Below are 23,984 nucleotides of genomic sequence, written 5' to 3' on the forward strand. Positions count from 1 at the left end.
TTAATTGCTTTTACTGAGTGCTTGGAGAGAGAGTATCAATTGCCGTGTTCGCTTGAAACAGAAGGCAAGAAATACGGTATCGGTTCTATCGATATTTCCTTGGTTTTGCGTTACATTTGTACAAACAGGAAATAGGCTTAGGTCTAAACAATTAAGGTAACCTTCACAGCAGCAAGTGGTATCACGCGTTATATATTCGCGTCAAACAGGCTTAATTATTACTACAACAAGCTAATGTTGTTAAAACAACAAAGAAAACACAGACCGCCATCTACATGGTTTACAGTGCAATTGTTCTAATTTGTTCAAGGTGATTTGGTAAACAGAATAACGTCAAAACATAAATAAATGGATAAGAGTCGAGTGAATAGAGTAGAAGAAAGAGAATAGAGTGAAAAGGGCGCAATACATAGAACACGCTCAAATTACTCATAAGGCCGGGTTGGGATCGTGATTCAGGTTATGGCTGTTTTTACAACCTACCATTTGCGAAGTGACAAAACTTTAACTGGACGTCATTTGGGGTAGTTAGCGCTGTTTAACGACCAAACCCGCAACAATGAAGTGATACGCTAAACGGGAGTTAGATATGGAAGTTCCCGCCTCGTGGAACTCGGAAATCTTTTTCTGATACAAAATATGTTAACTGAAAGGCATTTTTGATACATTTCCCGATGGTAATGAACATGTTTCTACTCAGCTTACCTATTCGGTCACTTATAGGCCTTTACACTTTGCTGTCCGATAGTCACGTGGGCAGAATAGCATGGTGAACTTCCTCACAAGAAAATTTCAAAACTTTCCATCAAGACATTATTGATCTGACTTCATTTAATGATACGTCCGGATGAAATAGGCGCGCATTCAGGCTGGTAGTGGAGTAATTTGAAGCAAAAGAGAACCCGGAAAGCACGGAAGGATGTTTCGTTCGAAGAGGAATAAGGTAAGTGTGTTGCTGTTTAGCATCTTTCACCATTATATTAGTATTTTGTGTAGTGGTACGATGGTATTTTACCACAGACTGTTGTAGCATGGTAATACGGTATCTACGTTGGGTAAAGGTTTGGGTTTGCTCTCTGTGTTTAATTAGGTTATAAAGATGGGTACCGCGCTAAATTACCCCAGATAAAGGAAAATAGTATAAGTCCGTTTCTGACAGTGCACTGGGAAATAATCTGTAAGCGCAGAAATACTTGGTAACAGATAGGACAATATAAACAAATATAATTAATGATATTTCGCGCTAAATGCATTAAAAACCGAACCCAAAGTGAAAAAAGATGACACTGAATCTCATATCGACATTGCCCGAGCAACTAAATGTAGTTCGAATGCTAGAAATTGTTCGATTCAATTATTTATTTCTTCCCCTTAGGGAACACTTCCCTTAGCATCAGTTCTCAGGCGAGTAGGCGAGCCACTGAGCTTTGAATCGTTCACTGGGCTTAGGAATGACTGTATATCGGTGTGCTTGTATATGCTTACTGTAGAAAAGGGTTAAAAAGGGTTAAACAGGCTAAGTTTGTATGCAGCGAACAACGAGCCCATTCGCTAGAACCTTGCTTTAGAAATGGGCCTAGCTGAAAGATAAACGCAAATGCTTATATTGCTCAATGTAACATGTCAAGGTCAAAGTGCTTGTTCGCAGGTGCAGTAGCTCTGTTGTAGCGTAGCACGGGAAATGATGAAGAATGATCGCAGAAATTAGCGGTTAACGCTTTCATTGATCAACCCGCTTATTTTCCTGGCGACATAATCAGTCATTGTCCATAAATATTTCACAAGCGGGGTAGTCAGTGGTTTCATTATGTAATCCTGAGGGTCGAAAAACTGGCCACGAACTTAGTTCAAGGTCAAACGGTTTTTCCGTAACTACATGCAGACATAAGAAGGCATGAAGCAATGTATGAAGAGTAGGGCTGGGAGTACACGTGCTGTACGACACGATGCTTTTGTAAGTTTTGGCAACATTGGGTGTGTCTTTTCCCCATGGGTTGGTGATAACTGATAATACGGGATAGATATGTCTACTGTCATGAGCTATTTTAAGACATTATCATCGCCGAATATAGATTCGTACAAGATCAGGATACGCCAAGGTGTTGAGATAATATCTTTAATATTTATATCAATCTTGTCAATTATCAACAAAACATCCGAGAGTATTAAACACGCGTGTTTGAAACGCAAGATAACATTAGACCAAACTCATCCCAGTTCAAAAATTGGATTGAAAAATCGGCTGTTTCGAAAGTCGCGATATAATACATGAGCTAAGGCAAACGCATCATTTAGAAATCGATAGCTGTGTGCAAGGGAATTTTTCATCAAGTGCACAATACGCAATTTCAAGGGCATTATGAGGCCATTGCCAGCAAATAAACAATCATACGGAGGAAACGGCTGACAGAATGCAGAGAAAGCTTAGTACGTGACAGCGAAACAAACACTTAATATATGATAAAGCCGTCTTGAGTATACTGTACCTATATTCTTACAGATAAACCCTTACATACCAGACGCCAGTTTAGTTCATGAATATACGTCATGGAATTTCAGCGACATAAACGACAGAAATTACAATGTCAACCTTGCACGGACAGCAGGTAGTTAGTATGCGCACCAATGAAAACAGTTGACAAAAAGATCACTGAAATTATTCCCAAGTTGTCAAAACTGTAGAATTGGTGTGAGAAACATGTAGCTACAAGCTTATGTCAAATATTAGGCTGACAGCTGTCAGCTGTTGTAACGCAATAACGGTTTTAGGGACGAAATATAACCGAATACGCATACAGGTACTGTTGACTGCACAAAATAAGATCTTAACCAGGAAAGACAGTCAGCGTGCAAAAGTTGCTGCGACTTTGGTACCTGGACCGCAAGAAGTATGACAACCAACGATAGTGAAGACATGAACTTCAGTTTTATGGTAGGCGCAGTAAATAATATCACTGCTGCAACTATATTGATGTGTTTTACGCGATAGATACCAAGCAAAGCTCGCACAGTATTAAATTGAATCGTAAGTTCGTAGCTAAACAAAGAATGAGGTTCGTTTTATACAAGTAAAACCCTGATAACGAAGATAGACGTTCATGCACGCCAATGTTTTCTTGATTGGCGACAATTGATAAGTTGTCGTCAGCTGATAAATCAGAGGGCTGGGTAATTATAACTAACATGCTCTAACAACGACTTTGAAATAATCATATAAATCTAGTACGACAACACAACTCACGTACCGCATAACAACGGCAAAATAACATTGGCATGTAGGCCTAAAATGAATTGTGGAGTTCTAAATGGATTTCGTTGTAAAAAGTGTGGTTTAACATACAGGTACCTGCTCTTTCTCCACACACAAAAGAACAAGATACTGGAACTGTTCGTAAAAATAAAAAGAAATTAAACGAAAAAGGTAAATTTGACTTTTCTGTTTAAATCCCAAACACTGAGTAATGCTCAAAATTGCACCGTTTATAAGAATATTAAGTCGTTATGATCAGCTAAATCCCAGCCTTTGTACGGTTATATAGAACTATATGATCGTATTCTAATTTGAAGTTACTTCTTGCTTCTATTTAGACGACAAGTTGAGGCCGGACAGCCTGAAAGCAATAAATGAAACCCAAGTCAACGGCGACAACTCAATGAGCGGGGTGGCAGCACAAAACCACGTTGACGAAATCGCTCAAAATCCTATCGAACCGAATATAAATTTGAGCCGGGATGAATTGCTGAAGCTACTCAGCGTATTCGAAGGGGAATTACAAGCTCGGGACGAAGTGATCGCGATCCTCAAGAGCGAATGTTCGCATAATACTGAAACAAGGTTATTCGATATATTTTATGATCTCAGAGAGATTGACGATGTTTCAACGATAGTATAACGCCACAGTGTACAACACGTCTCGGTTTTGCTTTATATTTACGGGCTTGTTGAATACAAACACAATAACAACACGCAACAACGTTCACATACGTAAAGTTGTCTAGGAGTATGGACAAAAGAATAGTAATTTGACACATACAGCTGCAGTTGGCTCGTTGAATGTCGTCTTTTTAGGCCTATATGCCACCACGAGAAACCGATAGCAATATAACATCGTGGTAGCAATTAGTACAACAACAAGTCCGAAACATGTCGCTGTCAGTTTTGTGAATACGGCATGAATATATCTGTACTAGCTGTATTAATTGCAACAGCTAGATATGACAACCAGGCAATAGTGATAAGATGAAATTCCAAAAATACGACGACAAACATAAATTTTCCAGGTACACTTTAAATAGCGAACCACTCAAGGCGCTTCAGCGTGATGCGGCGTCACTGGACATGACGTCACAGGAAGATGTCGGAGAACAGACGAAGGACCAACTAAAGAAAATCATTCAGGTAAAGATTCTGCATGTTCATGAAAACTTCCGTCTGTCAGCCGCGTAGTTTTTTGCTGATGTCATAACACCATGTGCTTAGATCAATTGCTTCACCGGTTCCCTGATTGGTTAATTTCACAAATGTGACCTTTTACCTTTAACGTTCGTACAGCATCAGAAAGAATCGTATAAGAAAGTGAAGCAGATGCATATCAGGTCTCAGGATAAATATGAGCGGATGGCGCTGGATCTTGAGGAAGAAAAGAGGAAGCATCAGGAGTACATGATGAAGTCTGACGATTTCGTCAATCTTCTTGGTACGTTCGCACGCGATTGATCGCGACTATTTTTGATCCAGGTTTCACAGCTGTTATTGTACCAGGATATAACATAGCTGCAGACCTCAGTTTATAACGTATCGTCACAATGCAGTCGACCCTACTATTTCCATTCCAGAGCACGACCGTGAACGATTGAAAGAACTTGTGGAGCAGGGAAAGACGGTCCACGACCGGAGAGAACGTGAACTGCGCAGAAAACTAAAAGAAAACAAGGTAGGTCTTGTGCAGTGCGAGGACAGACTGGTGGCAAACAACATGACTCCACGCTCTGGCGCCGAACTTGCAAATATATGATGAAGTGTTGCGTATATCACCGTGGTAATCTCAAGTACGACGGGGCTGGGGCCGTTAAGTGAACATCGTGAGAGAACGCAAGAACGTTACAGCGAAGTAACCCTTCACATTATGTTCCACAGTCGTCTACCATTTGTGTCGTTTGTCTAGGAAGAAGTCTCACGTCTCAAAGCCCTCTCGTTAGAGCTGGTAGACGAGCGACAACAGCAGCTGCAAACTCAATACGAGCAGAGTCAGCTGGCGCACTCATATAAGAAGCAAGTCGAAGAACTAGAAGCAAAGGTAAATGCCATTAACAACCGTAAGTTGAAAGTCTGTCAAAGCAGATATTGTAATATTGCCATGATGGAATGCTGTTCGGCGTGAAATATTGTCATTGTTCCTATTAAAAATCAACTGCGCCATTTGATGTTATGTTTTATTGCATGCAGCTGGCGGTTGGGCTGCTCTAATATTTCGTCTAAAGCGTTTTATGCCCTTTTGCTCGTTACCGTAGCAACAAATGACACGGGACTTCTCGCTTTATGTAATGTACGCGATTTAAACTAAGACGCCGACGTTTAGTTTAAAAATTTTTTATACCATAACAAAAGATTTGGTATCGCGCGTAACTGAGGTAACTTCAACGACTTTTAACTTCGTCGGAAATAAAATAATACCAGGACTATGCGATGTGCTAAAAGAGGGTCATACTGCAAAGTGTAAAGGTTAAGCCATAAGGCATGGACGTAACAATACCCAACGATTACGACTTCAAAATAAAAAAATAACAGCAATGGATATGTGCTGGCAATTTGCCAATATAGTTAGTGGTGACGGTTTTAGCGAAAAACTTGTTCCAACATACGGTCTTACGCAGGTGAAAGAATACGACCAAATCGCATCCAGCGAGAAGGAGCATGCTTTACAACTAGAAAATGACTTGGAAGAACAAAGCAACAAATTTTACAAAGAAAACGAAGACCTTAGAGCGAAACTCTCCTCAGAAGAAGCAAAGTCGGCACAGCTGGAAGAAAAGGTAACAATGCTTTGAATATATCAAGCTAAGAATGCCAAGAATGCACTAGAAGACTCAGCCGGATGTTGAAACAATTACATGTGGACTGTAACTTATTTCATTACCTCTGCATTAACCTCTGCATTAACTAGTTAAAGGCAAATTTTTCGTTATCTTCTAATTTCTTAATTTTCTTTAAAGTTTTCAGTAAATATCCCTTTCCAGGTGGATAGTGTCAGCAAGCAGATGAAGAAACTGAAGTGCGTTGATAAAAATTTGCGTAAAACTGACGATCAGCTCTGGAGGATTAAGGAGAAGCTGGAACAGGAAGAAAAGTACGACGACTTGCTGGAAGAGGTTGAACTCCTCCGGAAAACTGTTGCCGATATGCAAGAGGCTGAAAAAATTTACATCCAAGTAGGAACCGAGACCGGTTTATAGTAAAAAATTACCAATAATTAGAATAAATTATTTACATTTCTGGTTAAAAGATCCTAGTAACGTACCCTATAAACAAAGCAGTGTAAACTATTAACTCTTTAAACCTCATATTAATAGCATTAATTCCCCATGACAACAACATAAGGAAACTTTTAATAAGTTCTACAATCTACATTCAATAGGCACAAGAGGAATGTACGGAGTTGCAAACAGCTCTTCAAGAGGAGTTGGTGAAGACCCGTGGTTTAAGAGCGGAAGTTGATAAGCTAAAGAAGAGCACTCGGAATAGGACAAATGTGGAGCGATGTGTCGAGGAATCCAATTTCCGTTTCGATGAAATGAAACAAATGTTTGAGGCGGAATGTAAAAAAGCAAACTCCATGAAAGATCAGATCGATGTAAGAGAGTTAAACTACGGCCGTTTTTAATTGTTAACTAACACTATTCTATCTTTTCTTATGCACTTGGACACTTTCGTAACATGCAACTTAAAAAGGTGACCTCAACCTTAAAGCTCAACCCTATACGACATAAACACTACAATGCAAATTCACTTTAACATAGGAGTTCAGTGAACGCCTTAAGAAGATAGATGAAACAGAGGAAACCCTTAAACTGAGTGAGCAAAAACTTTACCAACTCAACGTAACGATAAACGACCTTCGCGACGAGAAGAGTGCCCTGGAAACGAAATTTCAACTGGAGAAGGACAAATCATCCCAATATAAGGACATGTTAGACGACGAACAGTCTAAGGTGCTGATGCATGGGATGGTGCGACTTGTTTTACTTTAATGATCATTTATGTTGAACAAGTCGTGTCTTTAGGTTACTGAAGTCACTCAAAAAATGATCGAAGAGAGTAAGAAGGTGTTGAAGTTGAAAGAACAACTGGCGACTGAGGAGAGGAAACGTGCCGAGGAAAGCGAAGAACTTCGTCGAAAAGTGGAAGTTGCGGAGGAATCCATGTCACAAATGATTGCTAAGGTTTTAATTTATAAAAGTCAACGCCGATCTCTTGAAAAAGATACAAAGTTAACCATAAATACCAGCAGTAAAACCAACTTTCGTTCTCCCGATAATCTAATGATAAATGCATGTACAGTTACATATGGTAACCACTATATTGTCTACAAATAGTTCCATTCCAATAATTTAAAACAAACTAAAGTTTTTCTTCAGGAAAAAGCAAGCCAATTAGAGATTTCTCTACACAATCTTCGTAAGCAAGTGGCCATGTTGAAAAAGAGACTTGATGAACTTGAAAATGAAAGTGACCTTAAGGATAATGAAGCTCGAATGGCAAAAGAAGAAGCTGAAAAGGCAAAAAATAACGTGAGTTGTCAAACAAGTTGCCTTTGTAACAAAGTACCTCATTTCGTCTGTCCTTACAACTTGTCTTCATTTGTCTCCTGCAGCTCAAGATTTCAACTGAAAAGCTTAAAAAGCTGGTTGCTATGGGCCTGAATGAGCAATTAGCGATTGCAAAATGCGACGAGATCAGACAAAAACATTTGGTAAGGACCTCTAAGATTCCCAAGAGAATAGTTTTAGTACATAAAGACTACACCTAAATAGTTTCTTTCTACTGCCAGACTTTAGAAGAAGCGAACGTCCACCTCCGAAAGCATGTCATGGTGTTAGAAGGGAAGATCCAGCAACACGAAAGAATATCGAACACCAATAACAACAATATCTCACTGAGGGTAAAACAAATGATTACAATCAACAGGAAAACATAAGTTCTGCATATCCTGTAATTGCTACCGTCCGTTCTTACATAGGGAGTAGCAGTGACAAATATTTCTACCCAAACGTCGGCTGCACCAATCGAAGACGTTAAAGAACCGTCATCTCCCCCAGTGCGTAATGTTCTAGTGACTAGAAGTTTTGCCGAACCAAGCCAGAAACAGCCGGTAATGAAAAAGGTGCCTAATAACATGGTGAACGTAACCAAGAGAGACGCAGTGGAAAGAAATCATTCAAGCTGGGTTCAAAACAAATCCAAAGTGACCGTGACTTCTCAGAGAAAGGTTACTTCAGGCTTATAGATGTTTCTAGACGAAATTGTATGGTATTGGACTTGGAGCCTTACATGATAGTAATGTACAGCAAATTAACTTAAGAAGTTTGACTTAAAGGCCACAACGTCAGCCACTCGTACTAGTCTCGACGCTAAGGACGGGGATGAAAGTGGCAAAGCCTCCGACGCAATGGGGCTTATGCACGGTGCGGGCGAGCAAAGATGTCAGTCGCCGGTTTCTATGACAATATCACACGACCCTTCGACAGAGACTACTCCCATTTTCCGTATTGTGCGGGATACGAAAACGGGAACACCTCATATTGAAACTAGCGTCACCGACAGTAAGAAGGGGATACAGATACGGATGACAAACAAATCAATGACAGGTAAAGTGTCATGTCGGTATGAATGGGTTAGCGTTAGACTTTTACGGCTACGGGCACCTGTTAAGGTTGGTAAATTGGACCCGATGAGCAATCCCGAATCGGAAACTCCTTTATAATCGACTGATTGTTACTTAATTGACCGCTTCACCACCGCTATTGACAGCCTTAGGAAAGGTCGCAGCGGATGTCGACGTTGAAATATTTTAGTGTAGTTGTAGGGGAAATCTCGATTCAAGTTTCCAACTGTTTTACTGGCAAGCCAATACACAACCGAACGTTATTTTAAAAGCCTGTCATTGTGCGCAGAGACATCATCAACGCAAACCAGGCCTCCGACTGGAGGCGGGATTTTTAAAGGACCAAGCAAAGGGTCAAAAATCATAAACAAGGTCGCTGTCCAGCCAAATTCCTCAAACAGAACAAGAAGTGATAGCAAGACTAGAAAGCCGGCAAGTGTAAATGTAAGTATACGCAAATACAGTTCAGCATCGCTTGCAGAGTAAAGTGACAATCTTGATAACAATTTAGTGGTGCCTTTTAACGAAAATCTGATTGATATAGGTCAACAGACGTCCGTCCATATCTCCGACAAGAATACCGAAACTACGAAGCAGCACACCAACACAGGTAACACCAAGTTCACCAACAACGTCACGTTTGTCAAGAACAGCGACCACGACTCGAACCAATCGATAAAAATGTCTAAGAAAATTCAACCCCATTGCCGTGGCAGCTTTCCGTAAAAATTTGACGCCATACACTGGGCAAGTTTAACGAGCAACTGGTCGGCTGTCGAGCTCTGTTTTTATATTTTGCGAGCTTGCTTACAACCAACGCAAAGTGGCGTGTGTTGATACCAACACCGCAGCCTGCCTAAATGACTGTATTTCTATTGCTTCCTTGTTACCTTCTAACAAAAGCAAATCAATTTATTCTTTCGCGCGTTATTTTATTTTAATAAAAGAAGCTTACCTTTGACAGCGAGTGCAAATTCGAATCGATGAGTTAATATTCCAATTGACACCACAAACCAATAGTGACTAAGCTTTCCTTAACAACAGATATTTCACTTTGACCATTCTGGTGTACAAAGCAAATTATGAAAGGACTGAAACTGCAGTTCGACGTGTAAAAGCAAAAGCTCAAATGCTGGATTTCGAACGCATCAAGGAAATTGAAAATCGTGTTAAGCACAACAGTAACCTAAGAGATAAGCATTTAAAATGACATTTATAATATCAGCGAACGCAGCAGCTGAAGTATAGGAAATTCCCCACCATTGTTGCATCATAAAAATATGCTAAATAGCCTTAAACAGGCTTAACTGCATCGGCGTGTTTTGACGTTAGTGAACTATTTCGAAACTGTTTGGCAAGTATTTGAGTTACAAGTGCAGGCATTGCTGGAAGTGACATAACAAAAAAGTGTTGTAATGATATACATGATAACTAGCGAACGTTATACTACAGCATATAACTCTTGAGAGAAATTTTGTCATCTTCACCAACGCTATAAGGCAAGGCAAGAGTTTGTTTTAGAAACGGCGTAACGCAAGAAAATAAAGCGGTTGCGCCAGTACAAAAGGCGTTACAAAATGCTGGACGGATGCACCAAGCCTACTGATTGCCATCACTTCCGTATGCGGCTGCGCTCCATCGATTGTGACGCGTGATACAAAGATAGAATAACAAAATAACCGACGCCATTAACGAAGCTTTCGGCATCGTTGGTTCCAAAGTGTGATACTCTTTAGTGTGCAAAGGCTACTTTACAAATGGCAGGAAAACGTTTAGCAACAAAGTGGTAGCACGTTTCGTCTTGTGTACTATACTAAGGGTCATACAGTATTTAGATAAAGAATAGTCAGAAAAAGTTTTATTTGATATTTATCGCCGAATTTTACAACAAACTCAGGTTATTTTTACGATCCTGTTGTGGAAATGCTTCGCGCGTTAATAGTTAGGGATGTGATGTAAGTTTTTGTATTTTGGAGCATCCCAACCCGTCGAGCGTCTAATATCAACAGCAGAGTGTACGCAGTAGTATAGGAGGGATATTGCTTGTGGCTGCTTCACGCTGTGTTTAAAGGGAAGTTTTGGAAGGTTCAGCATCATCACAACTTGCGTATTTCCGGCCTACGCTTTACTTTGTTTTAATGTTACTGACAGGTGTGCCAGGAAAACCTCTATTATAAATCCAAACGGGTTGAACGAAATTATGCTCAAGGAGAGCTAGACAGGCTATGTAATCGGCTTGCAAAATGGATTACGGTCATGTAAAACACAGCAATCGCGCTATTTCTTCGAAGTCTGGCCGGGAATCACCCGTTTTAGAGAATGCACCGGCTGTTCCACCGAGAACTGAAGCATCCAATGTTTACACTGAAGGACCTGTTCCACGTGCCTTCGACAGGCAAATTAAGCATATAGCACCGTGAGTATATATTTCAAGAGAAGACCAATAAATGTTATGGGCAAGTAAAATGAGATACATTTATAGGTGAAGCATTTTGTTGGCATATATACACAAGGTCTGAGAAAGGTGGAGTTAATTTTTATGGTTAGATCTGTTACCCTGTGCATCTTCTTACCTAAAACTAAAAAAAAAACGTAAACAATATTAAGGAAACACATGTTACGTAGGGTACCTTTGCAAAGATACTCGCAGTCTCTAAAGGCTCCCACCCTCCCACCAAAGAAGTCATCCAGAACTGGCTCGCTCATTAGTAATGTAAGTCGCAAACGTGGGCTGCGTATCCATTTGGTTTAACTTCACAGGTAACGTTGCCACGTAGGAACATGAACAACATGTTCTATTAACATCATAAACTAATTCATTTGCAGGACAAACAACATTTGTTGGAAAAATCATTATCGGTGGATAAGTGTATGAACCGATATCAACGAACTTCAAGTCCTGATGAAGGTGAGAAACAGAGCAATTTAAACAGAGGCATCTTATTTATTCGAAATTGCACATTAGCAATCGGGGTTTCATGCTTAATGATAAGCTTGCGTAAAATAATGCTTTATTCATATTATTCAAGGGAGCAATAATATTGACAAGAACTAATTTTATTGGTATTGGTGTATGAGGAACACAATGTTTGAATGATGTTAATTTGTATTGCATTCAGAACTGTATATATCGGCAAAAGACATAGAAACAATTCCAGAAGAATATACCAAATCCCAGATAAGTCAAAGAAAGCCTCGTCCTGCCCCACCAATATCAGGGATCCGACAGAGACTTCCACTCCATATAGACAACACAGCCACATCACCCAAACCACCTAGGGCAGAAAACATGTATTCAGCCGGTGCTAAGCGACCAGATTTTGATTTCATGCGACCGCGGTCACCAAACCCTGTGAATGTTGGACCGCCTGAGTGGCCGATAAATGATTCTGCTGCAAGATCTTATTCCAGTGTTGAAACGTCTAATTTTATACCAGGTAGATCAAGGATCAAGTTGTATTGTATAATTTTTTATGAGATTTTGAAAAACTTTTGCATTCTTTGTTTCATCCTTTAGTTTCAGAAACTGCGATATACGGTGCTGCCCAAGGTAAGAGTGGAAATCTTGTAATGGCCTTGGACAGGATAAACATAAAGCTCAACAAACTGTACAAGAAGATAGAACAGTATCACCCTGATTCAGTAGAGCTTATTGAGCTCAAAAAGCATTTGAGGTTAGACTACAATTGATGATAAGTCTGATACATAAGGTATATATTGTTTAAATAGTTTTTTTTTCATATCTTATGGATAAAACAAGTGCTTGTAAAACTTTCCTACTGAAAATCTTGAACAGAATGTGATATAAATGTTGAATGCATTCAGGCTTTCAGAACATGAAAATGCAGCTAAAGTGATGGAACGTATTCACAAAACTCTTACCCCACCATTAACAACTGAATTAAGTAATGAAAGACGGCAGTCTGAGGAGCTGTACGTTATCAATTTTGTCAACTTTGAAAGCAAACATGATCTTCGACAACAGATTATCAATATGTTTGCAAAGCCTGGCCCTCGTAAGTATTTAACATGACAGAATATACTTCACAATGCACATTTATGCTACTAATAGAATTTGGTAAGCTTTGACAGTACTAGCTTAGACATATCGAAATCTATTAAATAGAAATAGTGGTGACCAAGTTTAATGGTCAAATTCAGTAGTTTATCAGTGTTAGAAATTTGTTATCCTGAGCAATTCTGGACTAACCTGAACCATTATTTGAAATTACAGCCTCCATATCTTACTCAAAAGTGGATGCAAAAATGGACCAAATAATCACCGAGTTCTGTGCACGAGTGGAAAGTTTACGCAACATTGAAAACCGATATGTTAAAAGCGCCGCCCATGCAAGGGCTATAATGAAAGGTCAGAGAATAGTGAATCAAAGCAAAACTGCCATAACAATTATCAAGTTATTAAACTTTCAGTGGTTATCATTTCATTTATCTTTAACTTTATTCATGCAACTTCGACGTTTGGCAATCTTCATACTTGCGTATGTGCAAAGTATAAGTGAAATCTGCATAATTTGACTTCCTTAATGACAGGAAGTGCTATTATTAGTCTTTATTTTTTTATGTATTTACTGTATACTATAAAAAATTAACCATAAATTTACGTAATTTTAATTGATTTTTGTAAGGGTTTGGAGATCATGAAAGTTTCATAAAGGCTCTCCACGAAAACAAACTATGGATAAAGTGGGGAACACCAAGTGGTTTACCTCCCATACCGCATCTTTACATGCACAAGCAACCGCCTTCTTATGAGGTTAGTGCCATATGAAAATCACTGATAACTGGGGAATTTTTTTAAATAATTGGTAAATTTAAATTAAAACTGCATTGTTCTTTAAACTAAAATTTTGTTCTTTATTGAATTAATGCACATCGTGACTTTGTTGTTAATATACCACTTGCTACATATTCTTATCAAATCAGAAAGCGTTGGTAATACTATAAATAAATAACAAGTGTTGTCTCGCAGGTCAGGAAGGCCGTAACAATATCATCGATCGCAGAACGTCTGAGGGCGATGCCAAATATGTTCAATCTTCCATTAAGTACAAGTTCCTTATGTCCACCAATCTACAGCCGGCTGAAAACGGACATCTTGGGTGAAATCAAGTGGCAGGTGAAAAGCTAACTACGCTCTATATCAGGGGTGGGCAAACTGCGGCTCGCGAGCCGCATGCGGCTCTCCGGCCTGTTTTTTGTGGTTCTTCTAGTCGAATCGTAAAATTCCAAAACAATTGTAAGGGCTACCAAGAGTACCGTTTATGAACGTTTCTGTCTATTTTTTTCTTTATTTAAGCCAGCATTTTGTTTATGACGTAACATTAGACATAGAATCCGACATTGTTTTCAGGTATAGATTCTATATTCTATGGCAAAGGTTGTCAAGGTGCGCCTCGCCGACATGTTTTTTATGGCTCTTCTAGCTAAAAAGTAATATCCCAAAATGACTACTAATAATTTAATAACCAAATTGACAATCATTACTGATTTTGCGGCTCGCTGGTGTTTATATTTTTCCGCAAGGGACTCTTTCATTGGACAAGTTTGCCCACCCCTGCTCTATATGTTCGATAAAGCGGTAACATCAACTAAGCATTTCTGTCCAATTTAATAAAACTCTTGTTATGTAAAATGAAGGTAAGTAAAAAAGTCAAATAAAGTTTTACTTGTTTTATGTTTACGCATTTTGCTATGAAGGAATGGTTTGGTGAAAGCCAACAGACATACTGGTAGTGGTACAACATTTTTAATTGGTTTGAACAGTGTTTGATTATTATACTAGCATACTGCTAAAATTACATATATACTTTCTGTATATACATATATACACTATTTATTTAACTCAAAAAGCAAGTTTTTTGAACAAGGATTTTCCAACATGAGAAAACATCCTGGATAAAACTGGGAGAATTTAGATTTTTTTTAGCTGGCATTGCTTCAGCAGAACAATATTAAAATAAACTCCTTATTGCTTTACAGGTAACAGAATATAATCACTCTACTGGAAAGTTTGAAAATCATGAATGCCAGTTCCCATCATGGTTGGACGAAGATCAGAGTGTTATTTCATTGCTTCGTTCATCTAACAGGTTAGTAGTATCCATTAGGTATGTGCCGCGAGGAAGATTATTCGGGTTCGTGCGAACCCGAATATCATGAAGGTCGACACGAACGAATCTCGAATCTATTCGTATTAGGACCAAACAACAAAATTTCATCTAAAAGCTGTCAAGTCTTGCTTGCAAAATGATGTAATCGTTAAACAAATCGCTTTGTTTCGAAAAATAGTGTTTAAAAACGATTGAAAAAGCAAAATCGTAAGGAAAACGACCTTCATTGTAAGTACTATATTGACTCTAGTTTAGCTTTCTCGGTAAACTAGTCATCATTTCTAACGAAAGTCAGTAAATTTATAAGTAATATTGTATTCGGATTCGCCATTGTTGGTATTCGTGTTCGCCCGAATCTTCCATAAAGGCGATATTCGGCGAATCTATTCGGGTTTGGGTTCGTATAGGCCAGGGGTCGGCAACCTACGGCCCGCGGGCCGGATCCGGCCCGCCATGCGAAATCGTCCGGCCCGAGACATATTAATTAGTTATCACAAGAATACGGCCCGCCGTGTCCTATTGAGTTTCAAACTGTAGTGTTAGCATTTAGCAATTATAGTATTAATGAAAATTCCGGCCCGCCAAAGAGTTGTACGCTCGACATTTGGCCCGTGACTAGCAAAAGGTTGCCGACCCCTGATTTAAGGGTAAGACATTCGCGTTTCAGAAAAGCTGTCCCGGCAGTTACGGCCCGCCAGTATATTTTATTTTATCAAATTGGCCCGCGGCTCAAAAAGGTTGCCGACCCCTGGTATAGGCCCATCCCTAGTATCCATACTCAGAAAAATGTTTTGTTGTAATCTCCTTAAAAAATGCATCATACCAAATGCTCAGCCTCAACTGGTGATGATTACGTAATATGAGAGTAACAAATTGTACATTGTTCTTTTTCAAACAGAACAGTATTTAAGCAAGGAGACCACCCATACGAACTCTATGCCATATACCTGGTTGTCATCAAAGACTTCACCATAGTACAAGATTTATCTGAATATCCCTTTGACAGTGAGTGTGCCTCACCATCCAAGTTTCAGGTAAAACAATTTAAAGTCAACCACACACCACACAAAATGAGCAAAAAATATGTTTAAATTACAAATCTGTAACGTGAGCCTAACAAAAATAATCCATATCAAACTTAACTCTTTTTACCTCCTCATGTTAATAGTACTATATTGGCTCCTCAACCACTGGCGTTTTGTTTCGTTTTACTTGTCTGGAAGAGAGCCATTGCAAACGAACCAAAAGAATTTTGCAAGAAGCTTCTACCTTGAGTAACTATCGTTGTTACGACGGGTGTGATTTAGTTGAGGTAAAATCCCATAGTTTTTAAAACAGTCTTACTGTAATTTGATCACACGTCAAATTGAAACCAATGTTGATAAACAAACACAATAGAAGTAGGGACACAGCCCAAGGAAGTTGCAATAATTTGTACGATTGCAGGCATGTCTGGCCCTTTCATGGATCCGACGTCAGCCAAGAGCGATTTTTGTTCTCAACTCGTTTCTCTCTGCACGTCAATCGAGCTTATCACTTGAAAAGAAGAAACCTTTCAACGAAAAGATGCTCAGTATGGAAAAACATTTAATTGAAGGGAAAAAAATTGGTCCATTGTTCAATATGAGATTCGGTATGAATGGAACAACTACGGTCAAGGACCCATATGATTAAAGTCATCTCAGTTGAAATATTGCATTTAAGTTATGCATATGTAAACAGCATATATTCTAAAGTTTTACACCAGAAACTGGTGCTTTTAAATACTAGTGTGTAAAACGATTTTGTTTTCATAACTATTTCCCAGTAAATATGGATAAATTTGTGTTAGTAATGCTTGATGAAGGCTGCCTTTCAAACTGTATATTCTTGAATAATAAACAATCATACTGTTGCAGTTATCTCTTAACCAAGCGATATAAAATTTAAATGGAACGGAGGTACGGAAAAGAGTCTACAAATAGCAATGTAGTATCGAAGATGCTGCTTAATAGCATGGGGGTTTCGTTAACTAGCCCACCTAGACCAACAGCACAACAATAAACTCAACTATTTATTCAACACAGATGAAAATATCGTATAAATATACTCTGACAGCTATGTACGTAATCAGTACAATCACAGTGTCTACAAACTGACATGTATTGGACATATTATCTACTTTCCATCTTCAAAGTACCGGTAAAGCTACTTGGCAATCACAGTTTATATTTCGTAACACTACGAATGTCACAACAATTTCGTATACTAAATGAGTTTTGACTTATCTACGTTATCGATATGACAAAAAATGAGAAAATTCTGTGCCAAGGCAAATGTGATTTACCTGACAAATGAACTCAATTGTATGTTACTAGTATATAAAGTACTTATACCTTCAAAGACATATTACAATACACAGATAATGCAAGTACTAATCACTAGTGATTCAACATCTAGTACATACAGAAAATAAATATATTATACATGTATGATTGACAGATAATAAATGGTCACCTTGCTCCTCTGCTTCAGAATTATCTTCTTCCTCCCACCAATTTTCACCAAGGTCATCTGCCATTCCAGATATATATTCTTCTTGCTTGCTCAGTGCAGAAACAATTTTTGAAATGTTGATTACACTTTTGAAAATCAAATTTTTTCCTATAACCTAAAAAATTTATACACAATATCTGGGATTTACCTATCTTTCAACAACAGTTCTTTGTGCCAAATAAGTCAACGAGAACAGGGAAAGCCAGGATAAATTTCAAATCAACTTAACTTCATAATCATTTTAAATAAATAAATTACAAACTAAAAAACATTTGCTTAACACAGGATGTTGCAAACGTATTCATTCGACTGGAGATATTATACAACGAAATATCTTTACACAAGTACACATGACACGTATATACAATTTGACATTTTAACTACAAAATTTCCGGTGAAGGTTTCTTATAAATGTATATTCAATTCTCTTTGCCCGAGGTTTGTGTTGAACTTTCATCAACCTGTGAATGGTCCGTATAGGTGTACAGACGCGTATGAAGTTCACCTTTTTCAGGCGGTATAGCAGGTATGGACATGTCAGGTCTGTACCACATATGCACAGCCTGTGACCCGGCCGCCATGGCCAAAAATGATGAAAGAATTGACTTCAAATAAAAGTTCCAGGATACTCCGTACGGCATCTTAATAGTGAAGAGTATATAATATGTCAAAACACATCAAAATGTAAGAACACCAATTACAAGCGAAGATGCAAAAAATTGTTTCTGATCCAGTTTTTGTTTAATAACCCTTTCCGGTTAGTCTGATTCAATAACTGAAGTAGATTTTTCTCCCAGGACTACAAGTTCTTGATTGGCTCGCAATTTATATTGCCGTTCAGATTGCTTTCTTCGCCAGACGTCGTAAAATGTTTCTCCAGCACCAGCCCCTGGAAAATTGATCATAACATATTCCATGCAAGCACCAACAACAAAGAAAAGGGGCACCAGTCGATAGGGAGTGTGTTTTTTGAAGGGATAGTATTGCAAGAAAACTGAAACAGATTTTCTTAAAAAATTCATAACATGAAAACTTAAAGCTGCAAAATATAGATATAGCATTAAACATTAGCGTTTGGTAATAAAATTTTACTTATGGAATTTAAACTTCCAGGTGAGCATTTAGTTAATAGATCCTTTTGTCATAAAAATGCTGATTCGTTGTCATTCCTTCTCTGACTGACATCCCACGCATATGATTTTTCAAGACATTTTAACCTCTTTATTTGCTTCTTTTAAGCTTTGTTTCATCATTTACAGTAAAAGCCAATGATATGAACATTGGCAGTGAATAGGAAAAAATCTCAATTTTCTTCAAGAAACTCATTATGTTACACACCACAGAGCACAGATTAAAAAACTATTCAAAACTGTGTTTACCAATTAAGCAGACTGCACACTCCAGGTATGGCCTATAACTTTTGTGTCACACTACTGCAAAGCCGCGGTTGGAAAGTACAGCAGTTTTCAAAGAGAAATCTTGCGTGCAAAGACGCAAATTTCAACGTGTAAATCGGTATTAAAATAAAAACGCTGATGAATCTCGTGCGTATACAGGCGACACACTTGCCACTACAGGTAACGCACTATATTGCAATTTTATTGGCTGTCACTATTTCACCCAAAAAAATCGTACGTTTAAAGTTATTTTTCATGGTTTCTTGTTACCCTAACTTAAAAATGTTATAACATAGCCTATAGCCTAGTAAACTAAGCCAAATCTAAATCCATCTTCTAATCTAAATCCAACTTCAATTAGGCTACACCCTAAGTAGCTAAAACAACTTTTTACATACCTATCAGCCTATTTTTAGCTATGGGTTGCGTGACCCACTTACGGTGAAATAGTCACTCTGTACGTATTATTAATACATCACAAGTGACAAGTGCATATGACATGCACAGTCTAGCACAGCTGAATTGTTAAAATACGTGTTTGAGATGCACCATAAACTTCTGACCCAACTGCACTTGTCTCTTTGAAATTCGGTGAAAACTCTGCTTCTATATAAACCAATGATCCAAACTCCGGTCACGCCTGCAACGCTTATGCAACTTGGTGCCAAATATACCCACATGGGAAAATAAAATAATTACTCTAAAAGCCCCTTTACACAAAACGTTTTAATAGATATCCTATATTGCACTTTTGTTGACAAAATAAACTTCTTTATTGCATGCTTGGCACTCAAGCATTTTGCAAATCTACGTGTTATATTACGTTTATTAAAGCAAACGGTTGCAAAATCAAACATTAAGTTGTGGAAAACTGTTCACCAGTTATTCATTAATCTTCCACATTTTAGGTTACGTAAGATTTCTAATTATTAGCCTACTATACTGTATTTTATACAGAACAAAGTTATTGCAGTTGTTGCGTCATAATGTTTTCGGTTTTATGCGAAACGACACATAAGCACCGACGAATGTAAAACCTCAGTTTGTGGCAGAGATTTTTTGAACGATAGTGATCAGAAACAACATATGCAAGCTCACTGTGGGGAAAACGCTTTCAATGTCTGAAGTATTATAAAAAGTAGGCTACACGTCGGGAAGATATTTACAAGTTAACATGCATTAAACCTTATTTATGTGAGATTTGTGACAAATGCTTTGAAGCAAAAGCAGAAGTTACAAAACATTAACCTTCAAGGCTTACGAAATACGTTTTTTTTAATTTGTGAAGAATGTTACAAAAGTATAAAAGTAATATTGAAATATATGAACGATCTCATTTTGAGCATTTTAATTGCTTCTGTCAAGTTTATGACAAACAATTTTGTAGTTAGGGTGGCATCACCCTACACACAAAGAATCACGTCCACCATTTCAGGTTCTTCATTTCGTAGGTACAACACCGTAACAGTAATCTCGAGCCGGCACATTGACGTGATTGTGACGTTAAACAGTCCTTTCTGTACGTATAGTTTTCCAAAACGAAAAAACAGTTTAGAGGCATGATTAACTCAAAATTTTATAAAAAAAATGTTCTTTTTTGTATATAGACTGGTTTGAAATACCATTAAACAGAAAATTACTTGGGAAAACAAAGTTTTTATGTATTGGCTTATTAGCGTCACCTACCGCTACAATGCTAACGACACAAACACCGCATGAAGAAAGGTTGCAATGAAAATAGATGTACGTAGTGAGCGCCATTGTGCCCGATCTAGTTAAAGCTTAGGAAGGGTTTTCCGTTTGGCGTAATTGTCTGATGTACAGTATTTCATTTTATATAGCCTACCTGCCCGTTGATTACGTTATAGTGATGCTGCAAGGTTTTCGCTGACCTGGTAGACAGTTGTAAATTCGGGCAATACTGTATAAAAAATTATAAAACCACAATAAAAACTGTTTGAGAGACTTGCATAAAGAATATATTGGTAACTGGTGCTTGAGCGATAAGGAATCATCACAGACTTAAGTCGTGTAAAAACTTTTCAACGATAAAGATTTTCGTACCATACAAATAGCTACAATACACTCCCTGCCTATACTATACCTACACCATTATTGCCGGCGTAGTTTGTTTGCTAAAAGGATATGCTAATACTTTAATTGTGATTCGTCAGTCAACTGACCCCGTATCCTTGTCCGACGTTATACGAACTACAGATACACAGACAAAAAACAATCGGATCTTGTATTAGGGCCCATTCACGCCACTGTTATACAACATCACCTGCAGATCAAGCAGTGCTCAGTCCATATCCTACCAATAGAAACTCATTACTGATTATACATTGAAAAAAAGTGGAAGCTGATAAAACACATGGCAGATGGCACAGAATCGAACTAACACAAAAAAAACATCTACTGATATAAATTTATCGCGAATACCTGCACGTTTGTATCATACAGTAAATAAAAGATAGCATAAAAGTGGTTTTCCATGATACGGACAAATTATTGCAATTTATCCTTATTAAGTATGTACACATAAATTGGAATGCAAGAGCTGGCAAAATGTTCGTAGGCTACGTCTATTAGATGGAAAACAAGGCTTTTAGCAATTACAAAAGACTAGTTTCAAAAGAGAACGATAGACTTCAACCAATTTATTTTCAAAGCTTACCACAGATAAATTTTATACAAAAATGTTTGAATTTTACGGAGAACGTTTAGTACTATTTACAAAACCAATTTCAGCCGTGCGGTGAATTTATCCTTTGTACTGATAGCTCTCCGTTCCGCCTCGTCCGAAGCCTCCTGGACCAAATTCTGAAGCGTAGCAAGGCGTGTGGCAATATGGCTTTCCTTTGTGTTCGGCGTGGCTTCCAGATGACAAGGTTTTCTTACATTTTACGCATCGAAGGCAAGGGCGGTGCCAATCTTTCCCAAGCGATTGCACCTTTTCGGCAAAATAGACTTCTTTAGTGCAAGCAGGGCACTTGGGCATTTTGCAAATCTGTGTCTTTTATTGCGTTTAATGACATAAATGGCTGTAAAATCAATCATGCAGTTGTGGAAAATTATTGACCAATTCATCAGCCATCTAATATTTTATTTTTTGACCACTAAAATATTCTATATTTTGCGTAAAATCTGAAAATGTTATGCTTTTCTGCTGTGTTCCTTTCAGAGCAAAAAATGCAGCTCTTTTCATAATAACGCTTTCAGCTTTCGACAAAACGCTATGCAAACCTACAAAATGTACGCCGTGATGACGAAACCATTGTGTAGGCTATACCCTGTTAATTGTTGCGTCAATCACGAGTAGCTGCTTATTTAGCCAGTGTGTTTAACTAACATCGAGTTTCCTTTTTGTAGCTCTCGGCAATGCGTCATATTCTTCGGCCGAGGCTGCTGGGCGAACAATACTACGGATAAAAAGCACTCATGGCCAAGTTCGAGACAAAATCTGTTTTAGCCTGTCATTTGCGTTTTGGTACAGTAGAAACAGCCTTCACATCATGTCTAGCATTGATAACTGCTTTACATGAACCCCAAAAAGCTACAGTTTCCCATTGCGTCTAACCATCACTAATGTTGCGTCGTATTGCTAACTAAAATTACACGTAAAACTGCGGGCAACATCTGACTGCAAACTGAAACTACTGTGTTCACTTTTGGCCATAAATAACAGCATTTGCGTCTGTTTACAATAGGAGTTCTAACCGTGCACATGCTGAAATGTCTTTGTGACGTCATGAATGGCAGCTTGCTGGTTTTCATGAGCACCCTGCTATCGGTGACGTCACGTGGTTGCCGATCGGTATACCACCCTGCTGTTGGTGACGTCAGGAACACTATCTACTTCGACACTATCGAAGAACAACACCTGATTGAAGATACTGCGGCAGAAAGCATTACGAACTAAACTACTAAAGGACTTCATGAATTGCAGCCCTCTTGCATTAATGGTTTTGATTCAAAACACTGTTTTAGTTTTCTATAATCCACTTTGGATCCAGCAAATTTTTAAACCATTAAATTGTTGTAGGAAGCAGAACGTTTTTTGTGCCAAAATTTGTTTGAATACACAGATTTCAAAGCTGATTCAACATCGCGTACTTTGTACAGACATAATTTTGCCAACTTGTTGCTCAATATGACAGGTAAGCATTATTTCAAGTTCAAACTGCTAGGGTTTAATGGTGCTATTGTATGCTTTTCTCCTATTTTACATAGAATTAGAAATCATAGACTTCTGGTACTCAATACTTTTATGAAAAACAAAAAGTCGAAGAATTTGTTTAATACATTTACTATCGCAACACCTTATCTAGTGGTGCATTCTTTTTTGAACAAGTTGTGTAATGTGACAGTGATAATAAAAGTGTGAACTTCAGTTAATTAATTAATCATCTCATGTAAAAACGATCAATTTTGCTATGAACGTTAATTACTGCAAAAGTTACAGTGCTTGCATTTCCAGGTTTTTGAAGGTAAATACATTGAGAGATGTGATTGCAAAAAAATAATCCTATGTAGCCTACTGTTTTCTTAGGTGTCCTGTGAAGAATTTAGGAGGTGGTGCCATGAGATTTGTCTGAAAGGTTGCTGTCTGAAGACCACATTTACGTACATGTCAGCATCACTGACAGAAAAGTTGATTCATATGCATATTTCGTTGGTTGTATTCTTTTTCGCAATCACTTTCAATAAACACCATCCACAGAAACCTAAGATAAACAGTTTATAAACGAGGTAAACAGAAAATAAAGTTCAAATATTTTAAGTGCATCGGAGAAAAAACTATGATATATCTATCTATTTATCTTTTGTGCACTTTTTTTCTAATAAGAGTAGCAGAGCACTACTACTCCAACAATGTGAGGGCTGCTGTCAGTTACGTCACGGTCAACAGCCTTGGTGATACGTCACCAACAGCAGCCTGTCAATCATTGAGCAGGAACCAATAGCAGGCTGCAGCACCTGCTCTTTCGGTTAAGACCCCACCTATCTGTTTACGCCACATCGGAATGGCAAATGGG

The 23,984-nt window shown here is 38.2% G+C and overlaps 2 protein-coding genes and 1 long non-coding RNA gene across 4 annotated transcripts; 2 read left to right on the plus strand and 1 right to left on the minus strand.

Annotated features, from left to right (window-relative positions):
* The first annotated feature begins 679 nt into the window (after nucleotides 1-679).
* On the plus strand, nucleotides 680-9,843 carry LOC143470310 (uncharacterized). Of its 2 annotated transcripts, none has more exons than XM_076968363.1 (19): nucleotides 680-943; nucleotides 3,343-3,421; nucleotides 3,589-3,835; nucleotides 4,282-4,399; nucleotides 4,553-4,697; nucleotides 4,837-4,934; nucleotides 5,166-5,297; nucleotides 5,875-6,033; nucleotides 6,238-6,429; nucleotides 6,636-6,851; nucleotides 7,018-7,209; nucleotides 7,282-7,440; nucleotides 7,636-7,788; nucleotides 7,872-7,970; nucleotides 8,049-8,159; nucleotides 8,238-8,486; nucleotides 8,595-8,865; nucleotides 9,172-9,326; nucleotides 9,427-9,843. In XM_076968363.1, exons 1-19 carry the CDS (start codon nucleotides 920-922, stop codon nucleotides 9,559-9,561), a joined length of 2,934 nt encoding a protein of 977 aa, XP_076824478.1. In that variant the 5' UTR covers nucleotides 680-919; the 3' UTR covers nucleotides 9,562-9,843. The 2 variants fall into 2 exon arrangements, with proteins under 2 accessions (XP_076824478.1, XP_076824477.1); XM_076968362.1 differs by lacking the exon at nucleotides 680-943 and adding an exon at nucleotides 2,407-2,932.
* An 860-nt stretch (nucleotides 9,844-10,703) lies between these two features.
* Nucleotides 10,704-16,910, plus strand: LOC143470313 (uncharacterized). Its single transcript, XM_076968367.1, has 13 exons — nucleotides 10,704-11,298; nucleotides 11,508-11,595; nucleotides 11,709-11,790; nucleotides 12,002-12,319; nucleotides 12,400-12,556; nucleotides 12,708-12,898; nucleotides 13,117-13,251; nucleotides 13,529-13,656; nucleotides 13,873-14,019; nucleotides 14,883-14,992; nucleotides 15,912-16,047; nucleotides 16,182-16,325; nucleotides 16,460-16,910. The coding sequence occupies exons 1-13, from the start codon at nucleotides 11,126-11,128 to the stop codon at nucleotides 16,685-16,687; spliced, it is 2,037 nt and encodes a 678-aa protein (XP_076824482.1). The 5' UTR covers nucleotides 10,704-11,125; the 3' UTR covers nucleotides 16,688-16,910.
* On the minus strand, nucleotides 14,643-17,961 carry LOC143470315 (uncharacterized). The gene is made up of 2 exons (XR_013119348.1): nucleotides 17,510-17,961; nucleotides 14,643-15,087 (listed from the first exon to the last, which is right to left on the minus strand). It is a non-coding gene; the product is annotated as an uncharacterized LOC143470315 (long non-coding RNA).
* Nucleotides 17,962-23,984: the final 6,023 nt, after the last annotated feature.

This window comes from Clavelina lepadiformis, chromosome 9, assembly GCF_947623445.1.
Source record: "Clavelina lepadiformis chromosome 9, kaClaLepa1.1, whole genome shotgun sequence".
Taxonomy (NCBI): Eukaryota; Metazoa; Chordata; class Ascidiacea; order Aplousobranchia; family Clavelinidae; genus Clavelina; species Clavelina lepadiformis.

What these genes read in the sequence shown, in the direction of transcription:
- LOC143470313 (XM_076968367.1), top strand. Translation starts at nt 11,126, where the DNA reads ATGGATTACGGTCATGTAAAACACAGCAATCGCGCTATTTCTTCGAAG. An exon ending in CAAATTAAGCATATAGCACC is followed by an intron (nt 11,299 to 11,507) that starts GTGAGTATATAT and finishes CATGTTACGTAG; the next exon opens with GGTACCTTTGCAAAGATACT. An exon ending in TGCAAGGGCTATAATGAAAG is followed by an intron (nt 13,252 to 13,528) that starts GTCAGAGAATAG and finishes GATTTTTGTAAG; the next exon opens with GGTTTGGAGATCATGAAAGT.
- LOC143470310 (XM_076968362.1), top strand. Translation starts at nt 2,891, where the DNA reads ATGACAACCAACGATAGTGAAGACATGAACTTCAGTTTTATG. An exon ending in TCGCATAATACTGAAACAAG is followed by an intron (nt 3,836 to 4,281) that starts GTTATTCGATAT and finishes TAAATTTTCCAG; the next exon opens with GTACACTTTAAATAGCGAAC. An exon ending in CTGAAAAAATTTACATCCAA is followed by an intron (nt 6,430 to 6,635) that starts GTAGGAACCGAG and finishes TACATTCAATAG; the next exon opens with GCACAAGAGGAATGTACGGA.